This window comes from Eptatretus burgeri, chromosome 2, assembly GCF_056783735.1.
Source record: "Eptatretus burgeri isolate ZD-2024b chromosome 2, Ebu_testis_v1, whole genome shotgun sequence".
Lineage (NCBI taxonomy): Eukaryota > Metazoa > Chordata > Myxini > Myxiniformes > Myxinidae > Eptatretus > Eptatretus burgeri.
This window is the reverse complement of record NC_140962.1, coordinates 31,165,660-31,177,819: the sequence shown is the minus strand read 5'-3', so window position 1 is coordinate 31,177,819 and position 12,160 is coordinate 31,165,660. Positions and strand designations below refer to the sequence as shown.

Below are 12,160 nucleotides of genomic sequence, written 5' to 3'. Positions count from 1 at the left end.
TGAGTGACTAAGCAACACAAAGATAAATGTCCTTGAGTGGCCCAATCCAATCGAAAATCTGTGGCATGCCTTGAAGATTGCTCTCCATCAACGCTCCCCATGCAACTTGACTGAGCTTGACAGTTTTCTCCAAAAGAATGGGAAAATATTTCCCAATCAAGGTGTGCAAAGTTGGTAGAGACCTATCCCAACACTCACAGCTGTAATTTCTATCAAAGGTGCTTCCACCAAGTATTAAATCAGGGTGGGGGGGGAGGTGGACACTTATCCAACCAAGATATTCTAGTTTTGTATTTCAAATTAATTTTCTGAAATTTGTTCAATTTGTTTTTCACTTGGAAGTTGTTGGTTATAATGTTGAAATAAAGGTGGGAAAAGTCTGATTTAATACAATTTAATTTCAGGCTACAAGGTAACAAAAGGTGAATATTTAAAAGGGGGTGTAAACTTTCTATAGGCACTGTACGTAATATACATGTGATCGGATCATAGTGAGGTTGCAGAGGCTAAACAGGCAAAGCACTGACAGTGTGGCAGTGTGGCCGCAGTTGAATTGCACAAGAAAAACAAAGCAATGGGATGAATGAACAGAAAAAGAGGAGAGAAAACACAGAAAACTCTCTGGAAAGAGTATTGGATTCAGCAGAGTTTATGGGTGTAGGAAATATCCTTGGTAGGGATAGGGGATGAGGTGAGATGGTGGTGTCCTACTTGCTTGAAGGCATGTGGAGAAGAGAGCAATCAAACTGCCTCCAGAAACAATTCCACAAATGAGAAAAAAGATCAACTAAAAAAAAAAAAAAAAAGTGAGCATGGGTGGTAAGAACATCACACAGAGAACATTTGGTGGTTGCAGAGAGATATGCACAGCTGAAGGTATTTGAGTGGGCCATGAGAGAGAGAGTGAGGAATGGAGTTCTTGACATGGGCAGCACCACCACCGCCACCAGTTGAGTGGCTCATCAATACGGAAGGGGGAATAGCTAAGGAGTGATGCAGAGAAGTAATTCCATTGTTTGCTTTGTTGTTAACAGGATTGCCAGCTCCAAAACAAACTCTAGTTAAGTAGCTCTGTTTTGTTTGTTACATTCATTTTCTTGGTTTTTCTTGGTATCATGTTTCTGTCTTTTTGCTATCAACAGTCCAGGAAGCTTTCATGTACACCACTTTCTGTTCCATGCTGACCCATATATGCTTATTACAAATACATATTGCATAAATTTTATGGAATGGTTGGAAACCCCTCCCCCTTCCCATCCTCTTTGTCATGCCTTATGTACATACTTCACACATCTTTCTTTCCCTTTATTTCTTAACCACCTCCTCCATTTCTCATTTTTCCACACTGTTCTACTTTTCTCTGAGCTCTCCCTTTGTTGTTTTTATTGACTTATTTATTTTCTTGCTTTCCTCTTTTATTTGACTTATTTTGATTCCCCCCACCCCCTTTCTTTCTTAATATGAAGAAGGCCACGTATAAGAAACTCCATATGTCATTTCTTCTGAATCCCACAGAGTGCATTCACGTCTGCTTGACCTTGCTTTGCTGCCCTCTGACTTCTTGAGGGTCGTGAATGTCCAACTGAAGCAATGTGCACAGAAGATCCTTGCAGATGCTGAAGATGAACATCTTTATCTTGCGCTCTCACTCATCCGAGCCACCACGATTGTCAGCAGGTATGTACACAGTGATGCAAACCACTCACAGTAGAATGCACTCTCTGTTTTGTTGATCTTTTTTTTACAGTAAAGGTCAGTTTTACATATACAGTCATGGCCAAAAATATTGGCACCCTTGCACTTTTTTCAAATAACTCACAATTTTCTCGAAAAATAAGTTGAAATTGACAAAAATATTTGGTCTCCACAATTCTTTATTTCACTGTTGATATTACAGAACCTTTGTTTTTGATTCAGAACTTTAAATATCCTTTAAAATCAGAAAATAAAAAGCAATGGCATTGACAAAATGATTGCCACCCTAGACTTCATATTTGGTAGCACTGCCTTTGGACAAAATAACTGCTGTCAAACGTTTCCTGTAGCCATGAGTGAGCTTACTCCACCGCTCCACTGGCTTTTTGGCCCAATCTTGTGCAAACTGCTCCAGTTCTCCCAGATTTGAAGAGTGCCTTCTCCCAACTGCTTTGAGATCTCCCCACAGGTGTTCAATGGGATTTAGATCTGGACTCATTGCTGGCCACTACAAAACAGTTCAACGTTTTGTCTTGAACCATTCCTGGGTGCTTTTTGAATTGTGTTTGGGGTCATTGTCCTGCTGCAAGACCCATGACCTTCGATGGAGACCCAACTTTCTGACACTGGATTGAACATTGCGTTCCAAAATGCCATGGTAATCTCCTGATTTCATGATGGCATGCACACATTCAAGGCACCCAGTGCCAGAGGCAGCACAGCAACCCCAAAACATCATTGAACCTCCTCCATGTTTGATTAGGGAAGGTGTCCTTTTCTTTGAAGGCTTCATTTTGTTTTCTGCAAACATCAAGATGATGTGTTTTACCAAAAGGCTATAACTTGATCTCATCTGTCCACGGGGCATTCTCCCAGAAGGATTTTGGCTTGTTCAGGTGTGTTTTAGCAAACTCCAGTCGGGCTTTCTTTTGTCTCTCTCAGCAGTGGGGTCCTCCTGGGTCTCCTACCACAGAACCCCCTTTCATTGAGTTGGCGGCAGATGGTTTGAGTTGTAACTGTCGTACCTTGTGTCTGAAGGTCAGCTTGAATCTGTTTGGCAGTTGATCGAGGCTCTTTCTCCACCATTCGAACAATCTTTCACTACAATCTTCGATCAAGTTCTCTCTTGTGGCCACATCCAGGGAGGTTGGCTGCAGTGCCATGAGCATTAAACTTCCTGATAACATTGTGTACGGTGGACACAGGAACATCAAGGTCTCTGGAGATGAAATTGTAGCCTTGAGATTGTCCATGCTTGGCTTCAATCTTGTGTCTGACCTCCTCAGACAATTCTCTGGTTTTCGTTCTTTTCTCCATGCTCATTGTAGTACACACAGTGACACAAAACAGCAGGATGACTTCTTTTCTCCATTCAAACTGGTTGAATGAGTAATTTTTATATTGCAGGCATCTGAAACTCACCACAGTTGTGATCAATTCCAAAGTACAGGAGAGTCACCTGCTTGAAATCAAATTGTTTCTAAAAGGTGACAATAGTATTGTCCAGGCCATTTTATGATTTATGTGTGGAATATGCTCAGATTATGCCTGGTGTTGGCTGAATGGTTAAGGTAGTGGGCTTGGGATCCTAGGGTCCTGAGTTCAAATCCCGCTCAGCTGTTGAATTAACACCAGGTGGGGTTGACTCTGCCTGTCATCCTTCCGAGGTCGGCAAAATGAGTGCCAGCATGCTGGTATACTGTGTCGGAGTGGCGACCCGTCCAGGATTGTTCCCAATAGCCAAGGAGACTGCTTCGGCGGCACCAACGCTCTGCACAGAGTATGGTCCTAATGGATGGATGGATGCTCAGATTTAGTGATTTTTCAGCTTTTTTTGATTTGTTCCACTGTAAACCAATGAAATTAATTTGTGGATACCAAAAGATTTTATAAATTTCAACAATTTTCTGGAAAAAAGGTGCATTATTTAAAAAATGTGCAAGGGTGTCAATACTTTTGGTCATGACTGCATATAACACTGCATGGTTTTTTATTTATTTTTTAGACAAATCAAAACATGTGCAAGTATGATTTTTTTTCCTTATTCTTGGAGTTATACATATGTTTGGGGTTTAAAAAAAATCTTTCAAAATTGCCCATGTTCCTCAGAAACCCCGACAGTGTGGAGGAGGTCGGATCGTGTTCCATTGTCGACAATGTCTTCATGCTGTCAACATTTTGCATCCAGCAGGTATGTTTTTATTGGGAGGTAGAACCCTTAACTAATGTATTAGAGAACGATATCAACTTAATTTAATCAGTCATAACATTCACAGAACAAATAAATATAGTGGATTTTGCTTTCTCTGAAGTCTTGGCAAAGTAACTCTGAGAAAATGATTTGGTCTTTTCTCCCAGGGTTAAAAAATACTTCCATGTTATCAATCTGCATAATTTTTTTTTTATCATAACTCTATTGCTGCCGTTGCCATTCCTGTGGAGGCTAAGGAACACACCAAAGAGCGTGAGGTGTGTGGCAATGGAGGGCTCGACAGCTTTGTGTTTGCAGCGCTGGCTCTTTGTGAGCACCTGTACGATCCTTGCCACAACTGGAGTCACCGAGTTAATGGGCAAGTCTGCTACCATCGCTTTTACTTTTGCACAAGTTATTGCCAGTGTGAGATGGGATGAAGTGGTGTTATGAGTCACTTCTGTGCCTTACCTTTTTTGTCATATCTTTGTGTGCAGTTCAGGGGCGATGGTCATGGATAGGAGCTTGCAAAAATCCATTGCTGCACCCCTTATCAAGGAGTTTGTGCCCTTCTTCTACCGTGGGTACCGGCTACTAATGTTAAAAGGACGTGCTTGGGATATATATATATATATATATATATATATATATACAAACACACACACACACACACACATACACACACACACACATACACACACACACACACACACACACACACACACACACACACACACACACACACACACACACACACACACACACACACACACACACACACACACACACACACACACTTCAGAAAATATTCACACCCTTTGACTTTTTCACATTTTGTTGCGTAACAAAGCCTGAATTTAAAATGGATTGAAATTAAATTTTTTTGTCACTGATTTATACATAATGGCAGTGGAATTTTTTTTTTTTCTAAATTTTTACAAATTTATTGGAAATGAAGAGCTGAAATGTATTGCATCAATACGTATCCAACCCCTTTGCTATGATGTTCCAAATTGAGCTCAGGTGTATCCAATTTCCCTTTGATTATCCTTGAGATGTCTCGACAACATGATTGTAGTCCACCTGTGGCCAATTCAATTGATTGGACATGATTTAGAAAGAAACACACCTTTCTCTAAAAGGTCCCACAGTTGACGGTGAATGTCAGTCCAAGGAACTGTCCGTAGAACTCGGACATGGAATTGTGAGGAGGTATAGATCTGGGGAAGGGTATAAAACAATTTCTAGAGTGTTGAAAGTTCCCAAGAACACAGTGAGCTCCATCATTTGGAAATGGAAAGAATATGGAACTATCCAGACTTTTCCTCGAGATGGCCGTCCGACCAATCTAAGCAATCAAGCAAGAAGGACCTTGGTCAGGGAGGTGACCAAGAACCCAATGACCACTCTGACAGAACTACAGAGTTCCTTGGCTGAGATTGGAGAACCTGTTGGAAGGACAACATTCTCTGCAGCACTTCACAGTTTGAGGCATTGTTTAAGATGGAAGACACTCCTGAGAAAAAGGCACGTGACAGCATGACTGGAGTTTGCAAAAAAGCACGTCAAAGACGCTTAAAGCATGAAACAAAAGATTCGTTCATCTGATGAGACGAAAATTGAACTCCTTGGCCGAAGTGCAAAGCGCTACGTCTCGCGGAAACCGAGCACAGCTTATCACTCATCTAACAACATTCCTACCGTGAAGCTTGGTGATGACAGCATGATCCTGTGTGGATGCTTTTCAGCGGCAGAGACTGGGTGACTTATAAGGGTAGAGGAATAATGAATGGAGCCAAATATAGGGATATCCTTGAGAACCTGCTTCAGAGTGCAAAGGACTTTAGACTGTGGCGAAGATTTACAGTCCAACAGGACAAAGACCCCAATCATACAGCAAAAGCAACACTGGAATGGCTTCTGAACAAGAATGTGAAAGTCCTTCCTTAAGCAGCCCAGCCAAATCCCAGACTTGAATCCCATTAATAATTTGTGGAAAGACTTGAAGATTACTGTTCATCGACGCTCTCCTTCCAACTTGACAGAGTTGGAGCAAATCTGCAAGAAGAATGGGAGAAACTCCCAAAATGCAGATGTGCAAGGCGAATACAGACATACTCAAGAAAACTCGATTGCTGCCAAATCACGGCTGTAATAGCTGTCAAAGGCGCTTCTGCGAAGAATCGACTCAGGGGCTGAATACTTATGTAAATTAGACATTTCTATATATCAGTTTTATTTAATTTGTGAAAATTTCCAAAAGCATGTTTTCACTTTGTCATTATGGGGTATTTTGTGTAGATTGATGACAAAAATTTTATATGTTTGTATATATTGTTACGGTTGTGGAAATTCACAGAACACCATTTGGGCTTCCCAGAGATCAGTTATGTCGATAAGTGTTAAGATTAGATTTCCCCACCCATGTCTAAAGGGAATTATTCGTGTAGCCGGGCTGTGATCTTTGAGTCAGCCATTATTCTTTTGCTATCTTTATTTTTGAACAACCACATCTGAACAACCACAACCACCTCTTAACAACCACGCCATCCCCACCACAGCACCAACCACAACCGCCTCTCAATAACCACGCCATCCCCACCACAGCGCCAACCATGACATCTCAACAACATCTCCACAAACGCACAACATCGCCTCACCTTCATCTCCATTGCGCCGCCATCTTTTCGCCAGCCACGGCGAATCCCACGGACGAGCAACATCGCCGCCGACAGACATGAGGGTTCCCTGTTAGAGCCGGAGCCGATGATTCCTGCAATGTCCGCGTGGTTGATGATTTCACGCATGTCCGAGCTTCACGAAGAGATCGGATCAGAATCACAAAAGGGGCGGAGCCAGCGGGGGTGAGAGGTGAGAGGTGAGGGATCAAACGCACCCCCGACCCGATAAAAAGGCGCGCCGGAACGCCATTCGCAGAGTGGAAGTCTGGAGTCGAGTGGGAGGAAGCCAGCAGCCCGCCAAGGTTCGAGTCCAGTGGAGGGCAGTCGGGATCGTCGGAGCGCAGCCAAGCCTGCCGTGCCACGCAGAACTGCGGGAAGGTGGAGAAAGCCGGAGAGAGGTCGACAGCCAACGACAGAACGGTCCGAGCCAACGCTGAGGAATGGGCAGGCTCTTAAAAGAGCATCAACTCTCGAAAGAGCAAAGGCCCGTTCGTTCCTCTGAGGCATCGTTGGCTCGGCCGATCCACCAGGCCGCACGGGGGGCCTGGACCAACCGAGCTGCCGTGTTTCCGAACGAAACGTCGAGGGTCGCTCAGCGAGTCACCACAAGGGTGACAGGGAACCAGCCTGGCCTCTCGGAGCTCTTGCGGTCTCCACAGCTCCGTGGATATTAAAGGCCTACGGGTCCAGTTCTGCCCCTCCCTTCCCTGGGGTTTCTTTGCATGAAAGCTGTGGCGCCTTGTCCATAAGTAGAACTGTTAAGTGAATGTACAGTAATAACTAGACAACGGCTGTAGGGTCTTTTTGCTCGTGTTTTGTCCCTTACCTGCATTGCTTTCTTGACTGCATGATTGCAGTCTTTATTGACTGCGTGTTTGCATGCATACGTGTTACAAATAAATATCCTTGTGTGAATGTTGACCTGTTTGTTGCATCCTTTCCCTCAATTGAGCTGCCGTCATTGCGTTCAGGATATTAGCTGGCTTTTAAATTGCCGATAAAGTAATCGGATCCGGCGGGGCTTGGCGATATACACCGCTCGGCAAATCACAAACGGAGCGAGCTGCTTAAGCGGCCCCGTTTCCAAGCAGGTCCCGTTGAGGTGTAAATCCCCGGCATTTCTGTCTGCGTGCATACTTAGGTAAATCGACAATTCGGCGATCAGACCCTGTCCTGCGTGGACAGAATAGTTGGCTGATTTACGGTGTGATTAAAAACACACCCGTAGCTGGATTTCAGCGTTGATCCCAAAGCTGCGACTAGGTTTGCCACGTCCGGTGGGCGCGCGGGGGCGATTAGTTAAAAGCGGTCGCTCGCACGCCAGAGTGGTGAGAAACCACAACAATATATATGTATATATCTATATATATCTTCTTCTTCTTCTTTCGGCTACTCCCGTTAGGGGTCGCCACAGCGGATCATCCGTATGGTCCGCATAGTGATTTGGCACATGTTTTACGCCAGATGCCCTTCCTGACGCAACTCTGGTCGCCTCTTACGACACAGGGATATGGGACACCTCTTTTAACCGGGGTATACACCGGCCCAGTATACTGGTACTCATTTCGCCAACCTCGGAAGGATGACAGGCTGAGTCAACCCCCTGGTGTATCAATTCAGTGGCCCAACGGGGCTTGAACTCAGGACCTTTTGGATCCCAAGCCGCTGCCCTAACCACTGCGCCAATACCAGGCTTTATATATATATATATATATATATATATATATATATATATATATATATATATATATATATATATATATATATATATATATATATATATATATATATATATATATATATATATATATATATATATATATATATATATATATATATATATATATATATATATATATATATATATATATATATATATATATATATATATACATACATACATACATACATACATACATACATACATACATACATACATACATACATACATACATACATACACATATATATATATATATACATATATACAGTCATGTGCCGCTTAACAACAGGGATACATTCTGAGAAATGCATCGTTAAGCGATTTCGTCATTGTGTGAACATCATAGAGTGTAATGGCACAAACCGAGATGGTATAGCCTACTACACACCTCGGCTATATGGTATAGCCTATTTCTCCTTGGCTACAAACCTGTACAACATGTTACTGTTCTGAATACTGCAGGCAATTGTAACACAATGGTGAGTATTTGTGCATCTAAACATATCTAAACATAGAAAAGGTACAGTAAAAATACGGTATAAAAGATTTTTTTTTTAAATGATCCACTTGTATAGGGCACTTACCATAAATGGAACTTGCAAGACTGGAAGTTGCTCATGGTGAGTGAGTGGTGAGTGATGTGAAGGCCTAGGATATTGCTCTACATGACTAGATTTTCTAAACACTGTACACTTAGGCTACACTAAATGTATTTAAAAAGAAAAAAATATTTCTTTATTAATAAATTAACCTTAGCTTACTGTAACTTTTTTACTTTATAAACTTTTTAATTTTTAAAAACTTTTTGATGAACACTTCGGGGCCATGATGAACAAAACAACACGAGATTAAATCAAGCACACGGAAAAATGATGCAATTAAGAGATGCAGTAAACACGAGATGTGTGAGGCTGCTGCTGAACATGGCTTACTGTTTTACAGTCAACTCTTTTTTTTTTACAAGTCGAAAGAGTGCACTCTTAAACTAACGATAAAAAGTCCAGTATAGTAAATACATAAACCAGCAACATAGTTGTTTATTATCATTATCAAGTATTATGTACTGTGCATAATTGTATGTGCGAAACTGTACTTTTATATGACTGGGAGTGCTACAATGGCTACGACATCACTTGGCGATAGGAATTTTTCAGCTCCATTATAATTTTATGGGACCACCGTCGTATATGCGGCGCATGACATATATATATATATATATATATATATATATATATATATATATATATATATGTATATATGTGTATGTATGTATATATATATGTATATATATATATATATATATATATATATATATATATATATATATATATATATATATATATATATATATATATATATATATATATATATATATATATATATATATATGAGCCTGGTGTTGGCGCAGTGGTTAGGGCAGCGGCTTGGGATCCAAGAGGTCCTGAGTTCAAGCCCCGTTGAGCCACTGAATTAATACACCAGGGGGTTGACTCAGCCTGTCATCCTTCCAAGGTCGGCGAAATGAGTACCAGTGCACTGGGCCGGTGTATACCCCGGTTAAAATAGGTGTACCATATCCCTGTGTCGTAAGAGGCGACCAGGGTTGCGTCAGGAAGGGCATCCGGCGTAAAACATGTGCCAAATCACTATGCGGATCATACGGATGATCCGCTGTGGCGACCCCTAACGGGAGCAGCCGAAAGAAGAAGAAGAAGATATATATATATATATATATATATATATATATATATATATATATATATATATATATATATATATATATATATATATACATACACATACTAGGTGAATGCACCCGGCGCTGCCCGGGTTATTTTTGAATGAATTTAATCTTCTATACATATGTCTGACGCGAGTACAGTATCAGTTCCCTATTGGGCCATGGCAGTCATAGGCTCAGGGGTTGGTGAGGGGGAAACACCCCCCCCCCAGCCGAGGGGCCTTGCCACATCGCCTATAACCTTCCCGGGGCCCATCCTGACATTTTTTGTTTCAGTGGTTAGCTCCTATCTTTCACCTTTCAGGAGATTAGCGTGTGCAGACAAACAAAAACTTAAAATCATATGTTAGATATATTGTATATGGCGTTGGCCCCTTAGTCAATCGGCTGAACTTGAAAAATTAACGTTACGAAATCAGGTGATGACGTCATAATTCGGAAACCGGAAGTCGGAAGTACAATTCTTTTACATCGGGACACTCCCGGGTACATGTTCTGTCAGCATGTGAAGTTTGGTGAGGATCAGTCCAGTACTTTTCGCGTGCATAGGTCTCAGAGAAACACACAAACAGACACACTTTCAACTTTATATATATACTAGGTGAATGCACCCGGCACTGCCCGGGTTCTTTTTGAATGAATTTAATTTTCTATACATATGTCTGACGCGAGCACAGTATCAGTTCCCTATTGGGCCATGGCAGACATAGGCTTTGGGGATTGGTGAGGGGGAAATACCCCCCCTCCCCCCTCCCAGCTGATGGGCCTTGCCACATAGCCTATAACCTACCTGGGGCCCATCCCGGCATTATTTGTTTCAGTGGTTAGCTCCTATCTTTCACCTTTCAGGAGATTAGCGTGTGCAGATAAACAAACAAACAGACAAACAAAAACTTAAAATCATATGTTAGATATATTGTATACTAGCAGGGATACCCGTGCTCCGCACAGGAATCCCGTGGATGACGGCGGGTCTGAAGGAGTATATGTCACAGTTTATTGTAAAATTGTAGAGGCTGCCACCATTATTTTTTTTTTCATCACCACTATAATATTATATTTTCCCCGCCATGTTTTATATGCAGAAGACTCGAGTTCAAAAATGTTAAGATTTATTGCCGCATCAGATAAAAACACCATAATTCCTCAACAATGTGAGGCTGGTTTCATGTCATCATTTGCGACTTGATTAATTCTCATTCTCTAGCAAATTCCGTTGGTCCCATGTCAATCGGCTGAACTTGAAAAATTAATGTTACGCAATCAGGTGATGACGTCATAATTCGGAAACCGGGAAGTCGGAAGTCATTGTCTTCAATTGACTGTAGCATTATTTTTTCATTCTATTGCAAATGGCGTTGGGCCCATGTCAATCGGCTGAACTTGAAAAATTAACGTTACGCAATCAGGTGATGACGTCATAATTCGGAAACCGGGAAGTCGGAAGTCATTGTCTTCAATTGACTGTAGCATTATTTTTTCATTCTATTGCAAATGGCGTTGGCCCCATGTCAATCGGCTGAACTTGAAAAATTAACGTTACGAAATCAGGTGATGACGTCATAATTCGGAAACCGGAAGTTGGAAGTACAATTCTTTTACATTGGGACACTCCCGGGCACATGTTCTGTCAGCATGTGAAGTTTGGTGAGGATAAGTCCAGTACTTTTCACGTGCATAGGTCACAGAGAAACACACAGACACACTTTCAACTATATATATATATATATATATATATATATATATATATATATATATATATATATATATATATATATATATATATATATATATATATATATATATTGTTATGGCCACGGGTACCGAGTGTATTATGAGGGGGTTTAGTCCTCGGAAGAGCCGGACCTGGGGCCACCGCCCACAATTAACTTTATGGAACGGTGGGTTGCTTTAGAACCACGAACGCCACTCGGTTAACCACGAGTTCCAGTGTCCACCGTCTAATTATGCCATTTAACTTGAGGTCACGTGGTTTCCTGAACGGGGAGCGTGCCCTCGGCAAAGCACCAATCTTATCTTGATTAGGGCGGCCGAGCGTTTAACCGCTGGTGCGTGGCCGACTATTATTGGTCAATTTTTGTGGTAATTACCTCCCAGTCTATCTAGGT

General features: G+C 41.7%; 1 protein-coding gene across 3 annotated transcripts in view; it reads left to right on the top strand.

Annotated features, from left to right (window-relative positions):
- Positions 1-12,160, top strand: part of LOC147031730 (neurobeachin-like protein 1) — a 246,793-nt gene that overhangs the window by 26,544 nt on the left and 208,089 nt on the right. For 2 of the 3 annotated variants that reach the window (XR_015053987.1, XM_085866591.1), the window contains exon 1: positions 4,361-4,466. Coding sequence is in view for 2 of the 3 variants with exons in the window: in XM_085866591.1 (XP_085722717.1) it covers positions 4,394-4,466 (73 nt within the window). In the remaining variant the exon portion in view is untranslated. Of the gene's footprint in view, positions 1-1,515; positions 1,678-3,804; positions 3,887-4,137; positions 4,266-4,360; positions 4,467-12,160 lie in introns of those variants that run through there. The other variant, XM_085866599.1, reaches the window with a different exon arrangement.